This window comes from Balaenoptera acutorostrata, chromosome 19 (assembly GCF_949987535.1).
Source record: "Balaenoptera acutorostrata chromosome 19, mBalAcu1.1, whole genome shotgun sequence".
Classification (NCBI taxonomy): Eukaryota; Metazoa; Chordata; class Mammalia; order Artiodactyla; family Balaenopteridae; genus Balaenoptera; species Balaenoptera acutorostrata.
This window is the reverse complement of record NC_080082.1, coordinates 50,518,763-50,543,605: the sequence shown is the minus strand read 5'-3', so window position 1 is coordinate 50,543,605 and position 24,843 is coordinate 50,518,763. Positions and strand designations below refer to the sequence as shown.

Sequence of the window (24,843 nt, the reverse complement as noted above, 5' to 3'; positions counted from 1 at the left end):
TTACAGGACAGGAAATGGTCATTCCAAAGTCAGTTTATCTGAAAAACACAAATTATATGAAGTCTGTGTGTGTATCCTTATTTAAACTAAATGTTCTTAAAAATTCCTAAGCTCAAATGATATGTCACAAAAGTGTTAAAAAACGTGTAGACCATATAGTGTACACTATATCATGTAAAAATAAATTAAAACAGATTTGGATTATGCTGTCATTTTTAATTTTAATAAAATAGATAATTTCATACTACATAGAGAGCAAGTCCATCCACTCATTGATAAAATTTTAGAAATATTTTCTATAAAAAGTTTAGTAGCTGATTGCGAATGAATCCATTAGAACATGATTTCTATAGGTACAGTGTTCCCATCCTCACCCCCATTCTTGTTAATTTTGAGAAAATTTAAAAATACAGAAAAGTACAAAAAATAAGACAAGATATCCATATACCACAATCCAGAATTAACCAGTTTTTCAATATATTTTCTTGCAGTCTTTTTTTTTAAGAGAAATGAACGTTTATATATAAAACTGAAGTCCCCTCTAACCAATCCAATCCCCCCCCTCTCCCACACGCATTCCCTTCCCTTCTCCACTCTTCACAGGCAACCACTATCAAGAGTTTGGTCTGTATCCTTCCAAACCATTTCAAAAACATTTAAAAAACATACATACATATATGTATCTATTACCAATATATAGCACTGAAATTTTGAGGGAAGTTTTATTCAAATTTACAAAACTCATCGTATTATATGTCATTCTGCAACTTTATCTTTCCCCCTCAACATGATTTTTGAGATCTTTCTCTGTAATACATATAGATCTCATTTATTACATTTTACAGATATACAGAATTCCATCATAAGTATTTTCCATTTTGTTGCTGATGGACATTTAAGTTGTTTCCAATTTATGACTACTACATATCATGCCACAGTAAATAGCCTGGTACACATTTCCTGAGCATACAAACTCAGAGTAGAATTGCTAGGTGTTTTTCAATTTGCTGTAAGGAATGTTTCCCAACTCCCAAGGTCATAACCATTTTAGTATATAGCTTTTTCATATTACTGTTTTTAACCTAACCCCCTTGGATCTTACCTTTGTGTATAGTTCGTGGTTTTTTTTTCCCCTTGGAGAACAAATTTCCTCCAAATCAAATCATTTTTTAAATAGTCCCATTATATTCTCATCTCGTGATGCCATTTCTATATTATAAATTCTAATAAATGCATAGGTGTTTCCAGAATCTCTTCTGTTCTGCTAAGTCAATATCATAAAAGTCTCTTCCTTCCTAATACTTGCAACCTTTTTTTTCTTTTACATTGGTGAAGAGCTCCAGATCCATGCAGATGGCAATGTTAAACATGTTTTCCATTCCCAATTTTAGTGGAAATGCATCTAAAGTTTCAGCATTACCTTTGCTGTATGTTTTGTTTTTTTTTTTTTAACTGAATATTATCATACAAATGTCTTTCTCTTCAGGATGAATTCTCTGGTGTCCTTTAAGTTTTTAGCTTTTGTTTCTCTCATTTGTGATGCTTTCCTTCAGAATGATTATTTCTGATATGTTACGAGATGTAAAATCCTGATGAACACCTTTCATGATATCCACAGGTTTTTAATGAGTATGAATTTTCTGGTGTCTAATATGGTGTGATTTCTGGCTGAAAGCTTTCCCACATTCACTACATTGATAAGGCTTCTTACCTGTGTGTATTCTCAAATGTAGAGCAAGGGTTGAGAATTGAGAGAAAGCTTTCCCACACTCATTACAACCATAGGGTTTCTCACCTGTATGGCTTCTCACATGCACCGTAAGAGATGAACTTTGAGAGAAGGCTTTTCCACATACATTGCATTCATAAGGCTTATCACCTGAATGAATTCTCACATGTACAATAAGTGATGTTCGCTGAGAGAAGGCTTTTCCACATTCATTACATTCATAGGGTTTCTCTCCAGTGTGAATATTTTGATGTTTTATGAGGTACTTCTTCTGACCAAAAGCTGTTCCACATTCACTACACTTAAAGGGTTTCTCTCCAATATGAATTTTCTCATGCTCTGTAAGGTTTGACTTGCCACTGAAGGTTTTCCCACACTCCTTACATACAAAGGGCTTCTCTCCTGTGTGAGTTCTCTGGTGTCTGATGAGGTTTGACTTCTGAATGAAAGCTTTCCCACAATCCTTACACTCAAAAGGTTTCTCTCCAGTGTGAATTTTCTGATGGGTAAGAAGGTTTTCCTTCTGGCTGAAGGATTTTCCACATTCATTACATTCAAAAAGCTTCTCTCCAGTATGGGTATTTTGATGTTTAATAACATACTGCTTTTGGCTGAACGCTTTTCCACATTCATTACATTCAAAAGGTTTCTCTCTATTATGAAAATGCTCATGCTCAGTGAGAGTTGATTTGTGGCTGAAGACTTTCCCACATACCTTACAGGCAAAGGGGTTTTCCCCACTACAAACTCTCTGCTGACTGAGGTGTGACATCTGAATGGAAGCTTTCCCACATTCACAAGATTTCTCTCCAGTATGAATTTTCTGATGAATGAGAATTTACTTTTAGCTGAAGGTATTTCCACATTTCTTACATTTGTAGGGCTTCTCTGTGTACGACCTTTCAAATGCAGAGTAAGAGATAAGGTTCAAGAGAAAACTTTATCATACTTAGTACCTTCAAAGCTTTCTCTTCAACTCTAAACTTTCTAATACTCAAATGAAGTTGTGTTACATTCACTGGTTTCTCTCCAGTATGAATTTTCTTCTACTCAATGAGATTTGTTATCTAGCTAAAGGCTTTTCAATATTCCTTAGAAGCACAGGGTTTCTCTCCAGCCTGACTTCTACATTTATAAGGTGCAACATGTGAGTGAAAGTTTTACCACATTCAGTAAATTCATAGGTTTTCTCTCCAGTATGAATGCTCTGATATCATATGGGGTTCAAAATTTTTTAAATGAAGGCATTTCCACACTGATTTACACCTAAAAGGGGTTATTACCACAAGGAGTAAGCTGTGGCAGGATTTCCAAACTAATTGATGATTCTTTCCTACACAAATAAGTCTAAATTGTGTTTCAAACTCTTTCTAGGTTAAGTTGAAAAAGGTGTTGCCTTAAAAGATATAAGGTTTGAGATCAGAGGAAGTATTTTTCCAATTTTCTTATATTCACTGCTTTTTTCCTCAGTCTGTACTTTACTGGAGCTGGATGCAACTTGCCTCCCAAGTCTTGTTGCCTCTCTATCTGCTCATCATCTTCTCAGGCTTCTTCTAAAATGGAGTACAAAGAATCATCATTTAAAGGAGTCAATGTGCTTAGAACTGTGGCTGGCACATGGTAAGCACTCAATGTTAGCTTTATGTTATCATCATTATTTATGAATTTTCCCATTACTAGTAATAAAATTTCAGATTGTGCTTTTGGGGATGAACTCGGGTAACCCACCTCAACAGTATGAAAGAATCCTCATGACCAATGTCTCCAACTAAATTTTGAGAAGGAAACCCTTATAGAGGACCCCTGGTTGAAAATTAACATTCATATGTACATAAAGCTTAGATTATTCTTGAAAAATAATCTTTCTTATTTCATAATCCAGCAAATTGAATATAACAAAAAATGAGGAATTAACAAACAGGATAAAGAGATGACCACATAAAATTAAGAAAGTCTACCTGGGATTCCTAAGAAATGGAAAAAGGAAAAATCAACTGCTTCCTTCTAAAACTCCATTAAAATGACACGAAAAGGGAAAATGGTACAAACTCATAAGAAAAAAGAATATGATAGCAGACATCAATACACACAGGTGTTAACAAAATTTTTGATAACATAAAGTACATGGAAGATTTTCAACACACAGAAGAGCTCAGGAAGTTCAAATAACATAAAGGTATTCCAGAAGAGGATGCCAATGTCAAGCAAGCCAATTTGTGCCACAAAATATCAGAAAGACTCAGGAAATGAAGGGAAATCAAGTATCTCAAAAGAAGGAATGAAGGATGGTTGCTGGGTGGAAAAAGAAAAGATTGTGTGAGTTGCAGCTGGACCTCTACTGTCAGTCAGGAGGACAAAGGACCACTACTCTGTAAGAAATGGAAGTTATTCTTTGCAGAAATTTAATCAGAGTAGCTCTAGTCTCAGGGACACTCAACAAATGAGATGACAGGTGCTATACTGAAATCAATGGGATCTATATGCAATATGGTGAAACCTCCAGTTCCATTATGCAGCTGATGCCAAAAAATGTTGGCAACCTGTGAGCAGGATATGAAAGGACCCTTTTCTGGACAAACTGAAAGGCCAGTGAAAAACTTAAATAGGATGCCCACCATCTAAGATGATACTTGTTGCTTGTACTCATTTTTTTTTTTTTTTTGCCAAAACGAAGTACCTGGCCACACCTGAGCTCATGAGAGGAAGGCAGTATAACGCTTCTGCAGGAGGAGACCCTGAGTCCATGAGGCATTCTATTTTTCATCCACTGAGGCCTACCAGCTGACTAGAAGCACCCAGGCACGAAAGAGCTTACGTTTTAGTGAATCACTCTTAAGTATGACTGTGCAGCCAGTGTTCCACACACATTAGAGGAACCCCACTAACATGACAGATCAACATTGAGAGAAAAAAGAAAGTCTAAGGAAATAAAGGTAAGGCACAGCAAACAACAAAACCCTAAAACCAATCACAGTTATGAGAAGATATTTTATCAGTGAAACAATAACAGGATTCTGTAAGCAAGAAGCAGAAAGAAAAAGTTCCCTTACAAATTAAGACTGGGGTTGAGGGGGTGGTGAGGGGGAAGGTGGTAAAGTAGACTGTACTACCATTTACCAATAACAGGGTCTCCTAAGTGCAGAGGGGTCATACTGTTAATATGAGCACAGGTGACAAGTGTCATTTCCTGGTAGAAGTTTTGTTTGTTTGTTTGTTTGTTTTAGGGGGGCACGCCTCGGCTTGCAGGATCTTAGTTCCCTAAAACCAGGCGTCCAACCCAGCCCCCAGCAGTGAAAGCGCGGAGTCCTAACCACTGGAATGCCAGGGAATTCCCTCTCTAGACTTCTTTTTTCCCCTCTCTTTTTTTCTTTTTCTTTCTTTCCTTTTTTTCTTTGGCCACACCACGCAGCATGTAGGATCTTAGTTCCCCGACCAAATATCGAACCTCTGTGCCCTGCAGTGGAAGTGCAGAGTCTCAACCACTGGACCTCCAGGGAAGTCCTCTCTAGAATTCTTAGAAGGCCCACTTGGTACCCCACACAATGAATAATAAAGATGCATACCTAGACACATCACTGTGACATTTCAAAACAGAAAAGAGGCCATAACTGTTTTCAGAAAAAAGAACATATATCATTCAAAGAAAAAGGAATCAGAATAAAATTTCCCAACAGAAAGACAGGAAGTTAGAAATAAAATTCTGAGAGAAAAATTTTACGCTTAGCCTATCAATCTAATAAGACAGTCAAATAAATCCATTTTTCAGATATGCAAATGCCCCAAAATGCACCTTTCCTCCCAGGGTGGTACTAGAAGATGTGTTCCACCAAAATTAGTAGACAGAGAAGGCAACAGATGTAGAATCCAAATAAGAGGGGATGCATAGGGGAAAAAATGAAGAAAGTTTCTATGATAATGGTGATGAAAACCTATAAGTAAGAGCTGACTATCAAGTCAGAGTACAGCCAGTCTAGACTGAAGCAGGAGGACAAAAATTCTAGAAGTAATATCTCTAAGGGGAAAAATGGAAGGAGATTTCCCAATGCATTTGACCATGTGGAAACAAGTACTGAGAGGGCTTTGAACTATTCTGAAGAAAGTCCAAGGGAGTCTGTGCTAAATATAGGAAACCAAGCAAGGAAAAGCACTTGGGCAAATCATCTAAGTTGTGAGCTAAACCTAGCCACTTTTCTCATGAAGCACCATTTTTTACTTTATTTTATGGAGCACCACTGATTTGCTTTAAATAAATTAATAAATGCCTTACAAACTATGGTTATTAAGCCTTGGGTATTGTTTGCCAGGAACTTCCTTCAGACAGAACAAAGTAAGACATCATCTTAAGGAAAACAACTGACAGTATATGTTGCCAATGATAGAATTCGAGTTTCAAACAAAAATTAGAATTTTGGAAAACCATAAATCCTCCACCATGAGACTGATAGCTTCCCAATACTTAAAAAACTTTTCTAATGAGACTGGTGATGTTAACAAACTGTGATGTTTTGATATTGTATAATGAGATACATCAACATTTGAAAGATCTCCATAATTCAACAGACAAATGCATGATATTACAAAATCACGCATGGGTAAGAGATCCATTCAAAGTTTAAGACAAACCAATGGATTTTATGTAAGAGAACAAAAAAATGTGTTTCAAATTTCACATTATGGCTAATCTTAAAAAAAGTGATCACTTGTCAAGTGTTGGTATAGTACCAAAGAATATTCACAATTATCTGAAAAGGCTACTAAAATACTTCTCCCTTTTCTAACTACATCTGTGTGAAGCCACAATTTTTTAACATACTTCAACCAAAACAACAGGTTACAATAGCAGATTCTGCTATCTCCTATTAAGCCAGACAATAAAGATATTTACAAACATGCAAAACAATGCCACTCTTCTCACTAAATTTTTTTATTTTGGAAAATTGTTATTTTTATTAAGAAACGATATGTTTATATGTAATGGGGGTTTTTTTAAATTAATAAATGTTTTTAAAAGTTTCCATTTTTTGTTAAATAAAGTAAATATCACAAAAGTCCACATAATAAACCAAAACTCTTTGCGGGTCCTCAAGTTTTAGGACTGTAAATTTTATTGCTATTGGGTACTGGGTTTCCTTCTGTGGTGATGAAAATGTGATAGCGGTGATGACTGCACGACTTTGTGAATATAATAAAAACTACTGAACTGTATACCCTAAAAGGGTAGATTTGGTTATCTGAATTATATCTTAATAAAGCTGTTATGTAAGAAAAAGAAAAAAAAAATGTGAAGAGTTCCTAAGACTAAAAACTTTGAGAACCTGATGCTCAAAACACTTCTCATTATTCATTCCACAAATACCTTCTTCTTTCCTTACTATGTGCCTGGCACAGTTCTAAGCTCCAGGGATAAACAGTACTGAACAAAACCGACAAAATTTTCTGCACCCATCAAGTTTACATTCTAGTGGACAGAGACAAATAATAAACAAATGAAGGAGATGGTTTGTTAACAAGTTTTAAGTGCTATGAGATAAAATTAGGGAAGGGATAGAGTTTCAATTTCAGATGGAGCGGCCTCTGAGAAGGCAAGATTCAAGACATGAAGGAAGAAAGAGTGATCTGGAGGAAGAGCATTCTAAGCAGTAGTTAAGTAAGTTCAGAGGCCCTGAGGAAAAGCCTGCCAAGCATGTTAAATATGCTATCAGTGAGTCACAATTACACATATTATGTTCCTTATGTCCTTTGGCTTAGCCTGATCCCCTAGTTTTTACACTTCTTAGAATCCACAGAACCTCCTGGAAGCAGCTCCAGTAACATGCTCTTAAAAAGACTTCTCCAGTCTTGTCTCTTACTTCTAAACATCTTTCCCTTAACTACTAATCACAATCACATTCACTTTTCTTAAAATAAGTGTTTCATATGAAATATTTTTAAACCCAAATTTGTATGTAGTTAAGTCTTAACATGCTAACTATAATCTGAGATGCTGGATTGCAGTAACAGCTCCACTCTTTTCTTTGGATGGCTGATAGCAATTATTTTTTAAAAATAGGGGGCATTACCAAGGGGGAAAAAAGGAGGGGAGGAGAGTTTAGAGTTTAAAGACTAAAAAGACAACAACCAAACCCAAAGTTTAAACCTTGACTGGATTCTGGTATTTAAAAATAAGCTATAGAGGGACCTCCCTGGTCGTCTAGTGGTTAGGATCTGGTGCTTTCACTGCTGTGGCCTGGGTTCAATCCCTGGTCAGGGAACTGAGACCCCGCAAGGCTCGAAGAGGCCAAAAAAAAAAAAAAAAAAGAAAAAAGCTATAGAAAGTATTCTGGAGATAACTGGGGAATCTGAATATGGACTACTACATAGTGTTAGCACATTATGACTAATCATCTAAGGCGTGATAATGGTATTTTTGTTATATAGAGGGATGACAGTATTTTTAGAAAATGCTTAATTTTTTAGGAGTGAAGTGTCATGCTGTTTGTGTGCTGTAATGCACACAATACACATGCACTGGGATACAGATACATCAAACACGGCAAAATACTAACTACTGAATCTATGTGGTGGGTATAGAGGAGATCACTGTACTCTTCTTTCAGTGTTTTATGGTGTTTGAAGATGTTAAGAATTGATTAAAAAAACAAACCTTCCACAATAATAATTCAGATTTAACAAGTTACCACATGTGTAATCAAAACTGCAAACAGAAAATATAAAACATGGGCCTTCCTTTCAACAAGTTCGTAAGATATCCAGACATAAAAACAAAAAAACACGTCAGATGGTATTTACTAAGGACTTTTGAATTTCTGTGGGAAATGTGAAGTAGGATGGACAATCAGAGGGGAGATCAAAAAAAGAGGAAGTAACAGGTTTAAATAAGCAGGAACTGAAAAGGTAGGGTATTTCATAATCAAAGGCCAAGATTCAAATAATTTTATAGAAAGGAAATATGTTCACATTTATATTCACATGGTTAACATGCCCTCTCTTGATGAGAGCAAAGTATATCTTTTAAAAGGTTTGACTGACCATATCACAAGGACCATAAGAAAAGAAATAATCCAGACCTAATTTGAAAATGGTTTGAAGTAACGTCTGGACCTGAAATAATGAGCTGAAATCTCTAATTTGCGTAGAATATTAATGATTTCACGGTCTGACACAATGAAAATGAAGTCAATTGGACAGTTGTTTATCCCGTAAACAGGTAAAATTATGGTGGGCAAGACAAAAAGCCTGGAGGTGCCAAAATAAAAATTGATATTTATAGAAAGAGTTACTTCTAACTTCAGAATGAATGAGTCACTTTCTAGGAATTAATTTATAAAGGGAAGGAGGAAAGGCAGAATGCAGAGTTCCAGAAGCCACCTCCAGTAAGAGGATGAGGGGGGGAGGGCGCAAAAGATAAGGAAACACTTAAGACAGAAAAAGCAACATCTCAGGCCATCAAAGCACCAATCAAGCTTAAGTGGGAGAGAATTCCTAGAGGAGGGACTCAAACATAACATAAATAGATGCTTTCTTCTAAAATGATAGACATCTCTGCTCACTTTATGCCTGTGAAGGAGAAAGATAAAGAGGAAAAACAAAGGGAAAACTGCATTGTTGATAAGAGTAGGAAGTAGCTATAATTCTAATGTCTTATGAGAAAGGATATGAGTGGGCAGCTGCCACTGCTGTTTTTAGGAAGAGCTCTCATGCACAATGCTCTCCAAAAACAAAAGGCACAGCTTCAAGGGCCATTATCACCACCTCCTTGTTTCTAACAACAGAATCCAGGAATGTAGGCTGGATGCAGGAGACTTGGTGGACACACTGGCATCCCTGAGTGGTAAGAAAAGTTAAGACTGAGCAAGAAAATGCAGAGACACCATCAATGAATAAAGCAGCTTATTAGTACAGCAGAACAGAAGTCATCACAACTTTCTATCTCCCTCAATTCCTGACCTGTGCATCCAACTGTCTACCTGAATATGCACTTAGATGATGGACCAGTAGATATGTCACAATTAACGAGTCCAAAAGAAAACTCTTGATCTATCTCCCAAAATTCCTGAAGTCTTCCTATCCCAGTAAATGGTAATTCATCTTCTTCTAATTAAAGAGTCATCAACAACTCTTCTTTCTCTCATAACCAACATAAAATAAGTCAATCTTGTCAGCTGTTCCTTTAAAATATCTTAAGAATCTGACTATGTGTCACTAAGTACAATTACTACCTAGATTACTGCAATAGCCTCCCATTAATCCCCTCTACCATGTTTTCTTTATAGCAGCCAAACTGTAATTCTGATCTTTTCACTCCTCACCTCAAACCCCCCTGCTTTTTTCCCCAAATATTTCATTTTTATTAGAATATTTTTTTTTTTGGTGGTAGAGCATATTACGATTTCAATTATCCTAACAGGCTTTTAAAGAAAAGCAGTTCTGGGACGTCCCTGGTGGTGCAGTAGTTAAGACTCCAAGCTCCCAACGCAGGGGGCCTGGGTTCAATCCCTGGTCAGGGAACTAGATCCCACATGCATGCCGCAACTAAGAGTTTGCATGCCACAACTAAAGAGCCAGCAAGCTGCCAACTAAGGAGCCCACGAGTAGTGCCGCAACTAAGGAGGACACGAGCTGCAACTAAGGAGCCGGTGAGCCACAACTAAGGAGCCAGCAAGCCACAACTAAGAACTGGCACAACCAAATAAATAATAGATATTTTAAAAAAAAAAAAAAAAAAAAAAGAACCCAGGATTCCTTCAGGTTCACATGCCTGGGAGGAACAGGAGAAAAAAAAAAAAGGAAAGCAGTTCTATCTGCCAAGGCGAGAAGAACCAATGTTTAGAGAATGGTTACGAAGCAGAGAGGAGAAGAGTGACTCTTCCTCCATATATGTCAGCGAACTTGAATATGCTCAGCTTTAATACCTTGCCAACTTGCAAAGCGTCTAATGGTGGCTTGAGCCACAAGGGATAACTGAATTATGGTATTTAACAATATTTATTGCTTGACTACTGGCTTCATACAATTTGGTGATTTACCTCAAAACCCTTTGATGGTCTACCAAAATCACTCAGAATAAAGGCCAAAGTCTATGGTTTAGACTGTTAACCTAACCAAACTTATTCTTATTCCCTTTGTTCACTCTGCTCCAGCCCACCGCCCTGATCATTATTTCTTGAACAGCACGCTTCAGCCTCAGGGTTTTTAAGACTTTTTGTTCCTTTTGGCTGAATGTTCTTCCACCAAATACTGCATGCCCCACTCTCATACTCTTAAATGCCATCCTCTTAACGAGACCTTTCCCTGACCAACTTATTTAAAATTATAACCCCCAACTGGCCCTCTCTATGCCAGTTTTCCTTGCTTTACTCTTCTGCATAGGACTCACCACCGAATATATCTTTTACCTATTTATTCATAGTCTGTCTTCCCCAATTAGAATATAGGCCTCAAGAGGGAGGAATTTTTGACTGCTTTGATCACTGACATTTCCCTAGTAACTGAACTGGTGCCAAATACAAATCATTCAGTAAATATTTATTGAATATACGAATAAACCATGTTGGTAGAAATGTAAATTGGTTTAATTCTCTTGAGAACAATGTGCCTATTTCTATCAAACCTATAAATAAACATAACTTTGACCCAGCACTTCCACTTAGAGTAAATTATGATGTAACTATATCTGCACATCTCTGCAAAGCAATATAAACAAGTATATGCACTTGCATCTTCAATTGCATAAGCCTGGAAACAACCTAAATGTCCATTAGTACGAGATAGGTTAAACAAATTAAATGTTGATAGAGAAAAAAAGAAAACTATGTACACAATAGAATACATACCACCATTTACATGAAACGGAAAACTGAGGGCTTATATATATTCATACTTGCAGCACAGATACATAATATATGCTGGTTTATTCGTAGACTACCTCAAGAAGGATACATGTGAAACTCTTAAAAGTGACTGCATCTTTGAAAAAGAACTACAGGACTCAGGGTCAGAACAGCAGACTTTTTCACTGTATACCTGATGTTCAAAAATTTTTACAAATTCATGTATTACATTAAAAAACAAATACTGACTCATACATCCATACACACATACACAGCAGAAAGGTAGAACTGACTTCTAAGGCAAAAACTTCTGAAAGAGGTTCATGGGGGCAGAAGGGAGGGAGGCAGGAGTTTGTTGATGTATAATGGGGGCGTTGGATAAGAAGACAACAGGAAGTGTGATTACAGATGTAAAATATAATGCTGAGGCATTTAACCACTGAAAGAATGAAAGAAATTGGTAAGTAATAAAAAGGAACCTAAATATCAGATAATATATAAAGACTTAAGACATATAAAAGAATGCACAAGGAAAGGAGTCTATACACATCAGGGGATATGAGACTGAGGGTATCATGAAAGAGAGAACAATCACACAGACGCAGTACAAATGAAGTGCGAAGTGCTGACATGCAGAATAAAGGTAAGACGGGAACCTGGTCCTCTAGCATCTGATTAAAGGAGTAGACTACTAAAAGAAAAAATGACTGGAAATGTCCTTCAGGTTTCTAAAGAATTCGTATCAAGTGATACTCTAAGACTAGGGCCTGTAAGAAAACATCCTTAAAAGCATTTCAGAGGTGGCAATGCTGACTGAACAACTGTGACCCGCCTGGTTGTGATGCACTCACCTGGACAAATTTCCTTTACACTTCTTTCTCCACCATCCAGATTTCGTCTTCTTGCTTCAACAGAAGATCACATACAGCTTGGCCAGCTTATAACCTGCTATTGGGGAAATGACACAGCACTAGAATGTTAATGCTGGAGCCAAAGTTCTGTCCTAGAACTCAGGCTGAGCCCTGGGGCCTCCTGGCCTTCCGAAGGATGAGGAAGGTGCAGTCTCCAGGAATGCACAAGGAAGCGACCCTGTGAAAAAGAACAAAGTAAGGACTTTTTGTCTTAGAGATTAAAGCACACACAACTAATATGAGCAAAGGGACTATTTGGGTCCTGAATTTCAAAGCCATACACTCATTAAACCTTTTAAGGCTCCACACATCCAGAAATGGAGGAAGAAAGAGGGAATGTATTTTGAAAATTTGACCTCCATAGGAAAAGCTGTTCATACCTTACATGACTGGCTGCTACTGTTCTCTAGCACCACATTCCTATGTAGGCTCCTAAGTGGATTTTAACTGTGGCCCTTATTCCTGGATGAAATTCAATACTCATATCTATGACTATAACAACATACACCTAACAGAACTAAGCCACATGGATAAAGTTGTTCTTGACAGTATTCAGGAATAAAAACTGAAGTTTACCTGGAGTCCTAATATTTACTTTGCTAGCAATATACTCTGAAAGAAACTATATACTAAAAATATCCTGTAAATATATGTTCATCCACACATTCAAAAAAACGTTTTTAAGAACATTATTCAGACAATGGACAAAATTTGAATATGGATTTTGAATTAAACAATAGTATTGGCATTGTATTTTCTGATTTTGATTACTGTACCATGGTTATGTATAAGAATGTTCTTGTCCTTAGAAAATTTATGAAGTATTTGCAGATAAAGGGAGCATGTATACAACTTAGTCTCAAATAGTTCAGAAAAAAAATTTACACACATATTTGGAGAATAAGAGAAGGAAAAATAAAGCAATAAAAAAGTAAATGATTGGTGAATTTGGGTAAAGGGTATATGGGACTTCTCTGCACATGTAACCTTCTCTAGAAAGGGTACATGCAACTTTTCTATAAAATTGAAACCATTAAAAAAGAAAAGCAAAATCCTAAAAAAACCTAAGTTACTACTTATACACTCTATCTACTATGTGTGTTGAAAAAGCTTGGTCACCAGCTTGTACTGGGGTGTAGCAGATGGAAGGCTTAGAGCCTACTTTAAACAGTAATGTACACAGAGATAAACATGAGAGGGCGAGTTGCCTAGAAACAGCCTGCAAAAGGAGATCAAGTTTGATCTTCTGGACATTCAGAGTGTCAGGTTTCTGAGGATCATGCAGGCAAGTATATCCATTACACAACTGCATATATAAATTAGGAGCTCAGAACAGCCTAGAATGGAAATGGGAATTTGTCAGTTGTCAGAATATCACTGCTGTTGAAGACAGGTGGAATACTACTGTGACTGCTTATAGAGAACATACACAGTACGTGAAGATGGTCAAGGACAGAATCCTAGGAACACCAAAGGTCAAGGACACAAGGAAAGGTTTCACAGGAGCATGGTGGCTGCTTAGTTTCAATCTTGCAAATACTTTTCCTGAAAACCATATAAAACATCAAGAATAATGGGGTAATGGGGAGGGTGGAACAAGGGGGCAAGAAGCTAATCCATACACTACATCTGTAGTGAAACTAGTAGGGAGAATTTATGTTAACTCTAAATTATTTGTAAGTGCGGCCCAAAAACCCAAAATAGCCGAAGTGGTACAGGAACCACAACAGTGTAATAAGTGTAGCAAGAAAGACTAGATAATGGCGAGAAGTCCTTGAGGTAACAGATCTCAGAAAAAACTAGCTAATATTCATTCTCAGAATGAGGGATTCACCCTGAGTGAGAACTGTTGTAATGAAGTCTAATCATGAACAACAAGACTAGCAACAAAAGAAAAAAAAAAAAAGCCAAACACCCAAACTCCATATATCTCTGCCAAAGGGAAACCCAAACAGGAGGCCTAAAGAAGTTACAAAGAAGCCTAGGAAGAACTCGAAATGCTGAGGGAGATTCTCAGGACTTAAGGAGTTCAGAAATCTGCAGCTAGTATTTCCTTCCAGAACGAGTAGGCCTTACCCTAAGACGGAACTAATGAAAGCAAGACCTAGATTAAACAGAAAGAGACTGCAGGGAAAGCAGAAAGAGCAGGCTTAAAAAGTACTTGGGGGCTTCCCTGGTGGTGCAGTGGTTGAGAATCTGCCTGCCGATGCAGGGGACATGGGTTCGAGCCCTGGTCCGGGAAGATCCCACATGCTGCGGAGCAACTAAGCCCATGTGCCACAACTACTGAGCCTGCGCTCTAGAGCCCACTCGCCACTACTGAAGCCCGTGTGCCTAGAGCCCTTGCTCCGCAACAAGAGAAGCCACCGTAGTGAGAAGCCTGCGCACGGCAACAAAGAGTAGCCCCCGCTCGCCACAACTAGAGAAAGCCCGCACACAGCAACAAAGACCCAACACAGCCAAAAATAAAATAATAAATAAATAAATTTATATATTTAAAAAAAAAGCAAATGCATCATCCTGGAAGGCAAGTACAATGAACATTTATGGGAAACAGAGAGATGGAGATAAAAGTCTGCCTCAACCAGGTTAGGGTCATCTAGCCAGAGAAGGTGTGGAAGCCCTCTGCTTTTAAACACTAGAAGAGGCACATGAGCTTTGAAGTATAGAATGCTACTATGTTTCCTTTTTCTTGGTACTTGTCTATGAATATCTACCTCATACAAACATGAGAAACACAAAATATTTTGTCTGTGTCCATACAAGGATGCTTTAAGGAAAACAGTGGCAATGAACAGCATAATTTTCCAACAGTTAAACTCACCTGAAAATTACTGCCACAAGTAGATAAAAAATGAAACACAATGTAACAAAATTAATTTTTTTAAAAAGACATAAAAACTTTAAGAAGCAAGCAAAGCTACAAAAAGAACATAAGGGGCTTCCCTGGTGGCGCAGTGGTTGGGGGTCTGCCTGCCAACGCAGGGGACATGGGTTCGAGCCCTGGTCTGGGAGGATCCCACATGCCGCGGAGCGGCTGGGCCCGTGAGCCACAGCTGCTGAGCCTGCGCGTCTGGAGCCTGTGCTCCGCAACGGGAGAGGCCGCGATAGTGAGAGGCCCGCGCACCGCGATGAGGAGTGGCCCCCGCTTGCCGCAACTAAAGAAAGCCCTCGCACAGAAACGAAGACCCAACGCAGCCAAAAATAAATAAATAAATAAATATATTTATTTTTAAAAAAAAAGAACATAAAAGATAAATGGAGAAACTGATTTAAGAAATTGTCACCCAAAAGGAGGAAATGAAAATAGGAATGGACATCTTACTTTTGTTATATTTGACTTTTTTAAAGACTGCAGCTGGACTTCCCTGGTGGCGCAGTGGTTAAGAATCCGCCTGCCAATGCAGGGGACACGGGTTCGAGCCCTGATCCGGGAAGACTCCACATGCCGCGGAGCAACTAAGCCCGTGCGCCACTACTACTGAGCCTGTGCTCTAGAGCCCGCGAGCCGCAACTACTAAGCCCGCATGCCACAACTACTGAAGCCCGCGTGCCTAGAGCCTGTGCTCCACAATGAGAAGCCCACGCACTACAACGAAGAGTAGCCCCCGCTCGCCACAACTAGAGAAAGCCCGCGTGCAGCAACGAAGACCCAACACAGCCATAAAATAAATTAATTAATTAATTTAAAAAAAAAAGACTGCAGCTATCAGAGTTTAGAGGGATTTCTATTTCCTTGATTAATGTGATCTTTCCTGGTTGTTGTATCTGAGGCATAGCAGTGGTCTCAGCCCTAAACTTTTTGTTTCTACTCACATCCCCAGAGACCCAGGCAGCATGGGTAATTTATACATATATAGGTAATCATAATCTATATCTGACCACGAAAGCCAGCATCTTATCTAATGCAAAAATATTGAAGGCATTTCTATTAAACTCTAAATAAAGGTAAGGATGCCCACTGCCTCATTTTAAAATATAATTATAAACAATAATTCAATAAATTAAGCAGGGAATAAAATTAACTTATAGAAATCAACAAACTTTGGGACTTCCCTAGTGGTGCAGTGGTTAAGAATCCGCCTGCCAATGCAGGGGACACGGGTTTGAACCCTGGTCTGGGAAGATCCCACATGCCACGGAGCAACTAAGCCCATGCGCCACAACTACTGAGCCTGCGCTCTAGAGCCTGCGTGCCACAACTACTGAAGCCCGCGTGCCTAGAGCCCGTGCTCCACAACAAGAGAAGCCACCGCAATGAGAAGCCCGCGCACTGCAACGAAGAGTAGCCCCCACTCACCGCAACTACAGAAAGCCCGCAAACAGAAACGAAGACCCAACACAGCCAAAAATAAATAAATAAATAAATGTATATATATATAAAAGAAATCAACAAGCTTTATATATAGCACAATGACTCCATTCATAACAGCAATATAAAAGATAAAGTACCTAGAAATAAACTTAGTAAAAAGTGCCTAAAACCTATATGAAGAAAGTATTAAAACACTCTAGAAGACCCAAAAGTAAACTGGAATATATACAACACATATCATGTACATGGACAAGAATATTTAACATTATAAAGATCTAATGTCCCTTTCCCTAAATTATTTTACAAAATTTAATACAATATCAGTAAGTTTTTTTCTAGAACTAGACAAGCTGATTCTGAAGTTTACAAAGAAAAATAAACAAGAATTAGGAAACTGAAAAAGATAAGCAGTAAGAGAAGAGTAACTATAATAGATATTAAAACAAAATTATAAAGCATCTATACTAAAAAGATAAATATTGGTACACGAATATAGGCTGGAAGATGGATGAGAATATAAAGTCCAGAAATAAGACCAAAAACATGAGAATTTAGTATATGATCAAAATGGAATCTTAAAATAGTAGAGTTAAGGCCTTTTAATAAATGGTGTTGGAAGAACTGGGTAGCCTACTGGAAAAACATAAACCTGGATGCAAACCTAAATATCATACACGAGGATATGAAAACCCATAGAAATTATAATCTTTTAAGGATTTGAAAGTATAGGTGAAACCTGGAGTGGGAAAGGCTTTCTATGACCATAAATGAAAAGACTGATAAATCTATTACATAAAAATAAAAACTACCTGATTCCACATGGTTTAAAAAAACAAACCACTGTGAACAATATCAAAACACAAATTTAAAACTTGGAAAAAAACCTGCAACTCATTTCACATAGGGCTAACCTTTCTAATGTAATTTAACAGCTCCTAGAAGAAAGAGATACCCTATAGTAAAAGGAGGAAAAGGATATGAACAGAGTTCCCAGATAAGTACATGTGGCCCTTAAACATATGGAAGATACTCAACCTCACCCATAATAGAGATGTAAATTAAACCTACACTGAGATACCAATTTTCACTCATACCTTTGGCAAAAAAAAAATTCAACTCTACATTCTGATGATAAGGTTCTAGGAGGAAAGGTGTTCTTGTAGATTGCTAATGGAAATGAAAGTACTTAGCCCTACGTGCAATTCTACTTGTAGCAATCTACTTTGGAGATAATCTTGCATAAGTACAAAATGACACAGATGAAAAATTATTCATTACTGCAGTAACAGCAAAAGATTGGAAACAACCCAAATGTCCAAGAGCAGAATCAACTACGGTACACGCACACAATGGCATCTTATTTATAAGGCAGTTAAAAAGAAAAATATATATATATAATCATTAACAAAGGGTATCTCCAGAACATATTGTTAAGTGAAGAAAGTGAGGAACACAGATGTACATAGTATATCTTTTACGTAAGGACAGTGGGGGATAGGAGGGAAGAATAAACATACACTAATGGCCCAACAAACAAAAAAAATCTACTTGAAGGATACAGAAACAAAAAAACAAGAAACTATATTTAATTGGGACAGAGAAGAATGTGATGGGGAGGGGAGCAGAATGAGATATCTCTATGAGATATAGTTTTTGTTGAATCACAGAAATGCATTATTTACTTTTTATATGATAAAATTCATTTTTAAAAAAAGCAATCCCTGAACTTGAAATTGAAACAAATGAACTCAACTGTACATTAACTTGGTAACATAACTCCTCAAAGAAAGGATTTATAACAGAGAACTTTGACTACACATCTTTCGTGGGATGCATTCTAAGGACAAAAATAGCTACAAAGAAAATTTTCACATGATACAGTATGTTTATAGTTACTACTATCAACATTGTTATTTTTGAAACCATTTTTTTTTTATAGTGCAGGATAAAGCAAATAATCCCATACTTATATTAACCTGTTCCAAAATTTTTACTATAAAATACAATTAGGAAAAAAAAAAAAAAAAAAAAAAATACAATTAGGAGCTAAGTATGAGGTAAAAATACTGAACCATTTAAACTGAATTATAAATATTAATATGAACTCATGATTTTTCAAAATGGGTTTTCTAGTTCCGTCTCTGAAATGGCCTTGAAACAATGTTACCTCTGCAGCAATAAAATAACATCCAGGAGCTTCCCTGGGTCTGCCCGCCAGTGCAGGGGACATGGGTTCGATCCCTGGTCCGGGAGGATCCCACATGCCGCAGAGTGGCTGGGCCCGTGCGCCACAGCTACTGAGCCTGCGCTCTGGAGGCCACAAGCCACAACTGCTGAGCCCGCATACCACAACTACTGAGGCCCGTGCGCCTGGAGCCGGTGCTCTGCAACAGGAGAGGTCACCGCGATGGGAGGCCCGCACACCATGGCGAGGAGTGGCCCCCGCTCTCCGCAACTGCAAAAAGCCCACGCACAGCAATGAAGCCAAAGAAGCCTAAAGTGGGGGGCAGGGGGGGAGAACAAACATCCAGCACCCAGATCTTGGTCTCCAGTACCACTCTCCAGTAAAAGGAACCAGAGCTCCTTGAAGAAACAGCTAATTCCAAGTCTGGGAGGGAAGGTACAAGATGGGCCTGGAGTGCAAGATAGGTTTCAAAGTTAAATGGGGGCAAGTTAAAATGAGACAGGAGTTAGCATGAAGGAACATCCACTGACTAAAACTGTGACAATATGACTATCAAAAAGAAAACTAGCTGCAGTTATTAGAGCACAACTTTAAAATGATGCTTAAAGAAAAAGCCAGGATAAATTTGACACAATTTGAGGTAGCAATCAAATAAACGTAAAAGGAATGAAAAACTAGAAAATCACTTTGCAACCTTGAAGAAATTATTGATTCCGCTAAGGGTTATTTATTGGTGTTAAAACCATTCATTAAATGATTGATGGGGAATGGACATCTGTACCGTGCCAAATTATGAAACCATACAGATTACACTTTGGTCATAAAGGGGAAAATACAATCACTAATGGTGGACCAGTCATATATTTCTCTCCTGATGTTATGCAATTTGAAGATCACCTCTGATGTAGTCTGACCCAAAACAGGTCACAATTAGGATTTTTAAAAAATATCATCAGAGGCTCTGAATTAGAACCATGAGAAAGTAACCATCACAGAAATCAAAGAACAAATCTCATGAAGGAGGCAGTGATGAATTTCTAAGGATGAATGTAACCTGAACAAAGAACTCTAACTTCCTCATTCCAGTTACAAAAGAAAATGTCAAAAAAAAAAAAATACTTAAACATGGCAATTAAAAAAGAGCATCTACATATCTGAATCTTTCAGAAATTTTTACCAGAAACAGTAAGAATGACTGTACTGTTTCTGAGGAAATTTTTTGTCCCTTTCTGAATTTTCTAAAAATTTTTATTTTATATTGGAATATAGTTGATTAACAATGATGTGCTAGGGCTTCCCTGGTGGCACAGTGGTTAAGAATCCACCTGCCAATGCAGGGGACACGGGTTCAAGCCCTGGTCCGGGAAGATCCCACATGCCACGGAGCAACTAAGCCCGTGTGCCACAACTACTGAGCCTGCGCTCTAGAGCCCACAAGCCACAACTGCTGAGCCCACGTGCCACAACTACTGAAGCCTGCACACCTAGAGCCTGTGCTCCGCAACAAAAGAAGTCACCCCAATCAGAAGCCTGCACACAACAAAGAATAACCCCCGCTCACCACAACTAGAGAAAGCCCGCATGCAGCAACGAAGACCCAATGCAGCCAAAAATAAATAAATAAATTTATTAAAAAAAAAAAAACAATGATGTGCTAGTTACAGGTGTACGGCAAAGTGATTTAGTTACACCCATACAAGTATCCACTCTTTTTCAAATTCTTTTCCCATTTAGGTTATTATATTGAGCTGAGTTCCCTGTGCTATACAGTAGGTCCTTGTTGGTTATCTATTTTAAATATAGTACTGTGTACATGTCAATCCCAAACTCCCAATCTACCCACCCCACACACACACACACACACACACTCTTTCCCTCTGGTAACCATAAATTCATTCTCTGAGTGTTTGCTTTGCAAATAAGTTCATTTGTATCATTTTTTTTAGATTCTGCCTATCATATATTTGTCTTTCTCTGTCTGACTTAACTTCACTTAGTATGATAATCTCCAGGTCCATCCACCTTGCTGCAAGTGGCATTATTTCTGAGAAAGTATTGTTCTATAGATAGTAATAATAGTACTACTTAAAATTTATCCAGTATTACTGAGTAATAAGGCACTATTCTTTAGAACTCCTCGATCTACACAACTACTCCATGAATCAGATACTATTATTTTCTCTATAATACTGGATGAGAACCTGAGGCACAAGGGAGTACCTGCCTAAGGTCACCAAGGTACAAAGTGGCAGAGGAAAGAGTCTGGTTCTATGGCTTATGTCCTCCTTTTAAAAAAAATTACTTTGACTTTTGAATATATACTAAACTCATATAGTCAGGGGAAAAAAAAAACAAACATAGAAAGCTATTTGCCCTTGTCCTATCTATGCCAGTACCTCTACCCGCAACAGAGGTAGCCACTCTTACTAGTTTCTTGTGGATCTTGTTTCTTAAAGGAAACAAATACAAGTATATATTCTTATCTCTCCCCTTTCTTACTCCAAATGAAGCATACCATACATTCTGCATCTTGCATTTTTCACTTAACAATACAATTCTGGAGTTATTTCAGTGTCAGTATATAGAAAGCTTCCTCCTCATTCTTTTATAGAGCTGCAAATTATTCTGTTGTATACATACATTATAATTTTATCGAACCAATCTCCTACTGATGGGCATGAATTGTTTCTAATCTTTTCCTATGTGAAACACTGCTGCAATGAACAACCTTGTACCTGTATAACTTCATGTAAATTCAGGTACATTTGCAGAATGAATTTCCATCTGTAAAATAAGTCAAAAAAAAATACATTTGTAGTTATCATACATAATGCTGAATTGCCCTTCATAGGTCTGCTTCCTGCTAATACCAATACTATTTTAATTTCTGAGGATTTAAAATGTTACTGTTGGGGGAATTCCTTGGTGGTCCAGTGGTTAGGACTCTGCGCTTTCACTGCTGAGGGTGCCTGTTCAATACCTGGTTGGGGAACTAACATCACAAAAGCCCAGGGGAGTGGCCAAAAAAAAAAAAAAAAATGTTACTGTTGGGCTCCGACCTCCCCACACCCCAACTGCTTTCCTTTTTCAGAGTTTTACTAGCTATTCTAGCTTGTCTATTTTTCCATATTAAGTGCAGAATCAGCTTACCTAGGTCCAAAAAAAAAAAAAATCTGTGGATACTTTTATTGGGATAACATTAAATTAATAAATTTACTTAAATTTGCACACACTTCTTTAAGATGTCTTCCTATTGAAAAACACTATATTTGTTCACATCTTATGTTATGCCCTTTAGCAGTATTTTAAAGTTCTTTTCCAATAGTTTTGCACATTTCTTAAGTTTATTCCTCAATTTTTAAAAAACTGTTCTTGTAAATAATGGTTGTCTTCTATTATACCTTCTAACTGGCTGTGGTTTGTCTATCTGAAGGCTACTGATTTGTAGATATTGATTTGGTACCCAATTATTTAAAATAACGTGAAGGATAACTTAAAGTGGATTCCTTAGACTTTTTCGTTACTTCACAAAATCCATACAACCTGGGAACATCTCCACGCATTTAGGAGTTAGGACAACTAACTAATCCAGACTCATGGATAAACACTTCAGGAACTAAGTTTTTTTCAAAGAACGAGGGTAACCGTGCCGAACCTAGAACCCCAAACCCTTGACTCCCCAGTCCTCGGCCTTCTGCTCTATATGACACTGCTTCTCAAAATGTAAGGCTGATATTTACTCTAAGTTAACAGCAGACCTATTAAAGTACCCCAAAGATCAGGATATTTGAGACCGTTTGAAGCAGGCTCCCCCTAACAAAAATTTCCTTCGAAATATTTTTGCTTGTTTAAAAAAAAAAAAAAAACACGGTGATTTGCATTCTACCCCAATTAAAAAGAAACGCGCTTTTATACAAAAGTCCATTTAAAAAGTATTTACCACTTAGCTTTTATCCCCCTTCAAATCTTCAAGTAAATTAGATGTTCCAGGAAGACGGCACCGTTATTATCAGCACTTTCGACGCGGGAAGTGCCGCTCGGATGTTATTCTCTCAATGCTGGTTTCCTACATCTCTCTCTCTTAGAAGCAACCATACACAACGCTACACCCCCAGTTTCTCCGTCAATAATCTCAAACATCCGATCAAACTTGCGGTCAAACTCAGGGTCATGCACGCTCGAACCCTCCTCAGAGGCCCCCACCCCCACTCTACATGTAGGCCAGAAGCGCTTAAACCCACTCCCCACCCTCGCGCCGCACCCCAATAGATCTGGAATCCTTCTCTTCATAACCTCCCAGACCCCATCGGCCCAAGACACCCACGTCCCACCTCCTATTTTCGCGCCACGTGTACCCAGGGGCCGGACTGACCCGCGGACAAAGACCAAAATGTCCACTCGGTGCGCTGCGCCTGCGCACTCCGAGGCCGAGTGAGCACTCCCAGAAATCTCCGCGATGCGGCCCGCACGGTCGCCGCGGCCAAGCGCAGGCTGGTATCTGATTACCTTCTATCGACAGCACCGCCGCTTTTCCGGCCTTGGACTACATTTCCCTTAAGGCTTTGCTGGTCGACATTCTATGTCTCTCCGTCTGTCTTTCCCACGCGAACTTGGCGGCCTCTTCCTGTGATTATGAAGCTCTCAGGGTGAGTACTTCTGCCTTGGAGGAAGATCAGCTCAAGCCTGGTGGAAGGTTTGGAGCCGGAACCCCAACCCCCTCTTTGAAGCCTCCCGAGGGCAACGTCAAACGAACCAAGCCCATACTCTGAGGTATGAGGACACCATTTTCTCTGTAGCTGGTCTGGCTTTGGACTACATTTCCCAGAGTCCACAGCGGCCCAGCGTTACGTCTCTCTTGACGTCGTGGCGAGGTCGTTAGCTCCGCAGGGCCCCGGACGCGACCACGGGGAGGCAGAAGGTGAGGGGTCTGGGAGTCCGGGGCGGGGACAGGGCGTGTCCAGAGAGCCTTGGGTTTTTGCGCGCCGGCGCGAGCGGGCTAACAATACACGATTCTGAATGTGTCTTTGTGTGTCATGGTGGTGAGTAGATTGTGCGACTGTGTGTGCCTTAGTGGGTGTGAGATTGTGGCTGTGTATAAGGCTGTGGAGGTGTCTATGATCGTGTTTCATTGTGTGTTCTAAGAGTGGATATGTGTTTGTGTGACACTGACCATTTGTTCAGCACCAAGTGTGTGGGTGTGAGGTGCCTGTGACTCCAGTGCTCTGACAGATTATGGCCCTGGACAGTGATAACCTCAGCCTTTCCCTGTAATACCGAGATTGGGCATGATGTCCAGTCTTCTCTGCTCTCCCTCCCCAGTGTGGGAGGGTCGGGCGATGACCCTTTAAAAATGCGCTGGTCCCTTATGATTGCTTTTCCTTGACTCTTCTCCAAGAGACGTATTGAGAGGAGAAGGAAAGAATTATTATTGAACATCCAAAAGCCAAGTTCTCCGTGCATGTTTTTCTTCTTTCCCTGAAACCGGTGTTATTTTTCGTGATGTGTGTTAAAAAAAACAAAATTCAGCCAAATGTGAAGATTAATTGGCTTTATTCAACAATTCATGAATCAGGCAGCATCCCATCTACCAAGCAGAGAGATACTCCAAGGAGTTGTACAAAATGGAAGGTTTTTATAGGCAGTAGGAAAGTGGGGCAAGGAAGTTATTAGCAAAAGAAAAGAAAGGATTGTTTTAGGCCGGGACATCTTTTAGGGGAAGGGAATGGCAGGGGTCTTATCATGCAGATTACCTCACTAGTGCTAATCAGGAAATTTCAGATTGACTGTTTAAAGAGCACATTTTCTTTTTGTTTGTTTGTTTGTTCAGTTTTTATTTAGGAGCACATTTTCTTGAGAGAGATTGAAACTGGAAT

The 24,843-nt window shown here is 38.6% G+C and overlaps 1 protein-coding gene across 8 annotated transcripts; it reads right to left on the bottom strand.

The window, feature by feature from the left end:
* Nucleotides 1–201: 201 nt before the first annotated feature.
* ZNF146 (zinc finger protein 146) lies at nt 202–23,762 on the bottom strand. Of its 8 annotated transcripts, none has more exons than XM_057533397.1 (4): nt 23,302–23,412; nt 21,706–21,754; nt 12,411–12,648; nt 202–3,282 (listed from the first exon to the last, which is right to left on the bottom strand). In XM_057533397.1, the coding sequence occupies exon 4, from the start codon at nt 2,499–2,501 to the stop codon at nt 1,623–1,625; it is 879 nt and encodes a 292-aa protein (XP_057389380.1). In that variant the 5' UTR covers nt 2,502–3,282; nt 12,411–12,648; nt 21,706–21,754; nt 23,302–23,412; the 3' UTR covers nt 202–1,622. The 8 variants fall into 8 exon arrangements, with proteins under 8 accessions (XP_057389380.1, XP_057389388.1, XP_057389383.1 ...); XM_057533405.1 differs by having other exon boundaries at nt 202–2,628; XM_057533400.1 differs by having other exon boundaries at nt 23,343–23,363.
* Nucleotides 23,763–24,843: the final 1,081 nt, after the last annotated feature.

Bases quoted from the DNA above. Each gene is read 5' to 3' on its own strand.
- ZNF146 (XM_057533403.1), bottom strand. From the start codon at position 2,501: ATGTCACACCTCAGTCAGCAGAGAGTTTGTAGTGGGGAAAACCCCTTT.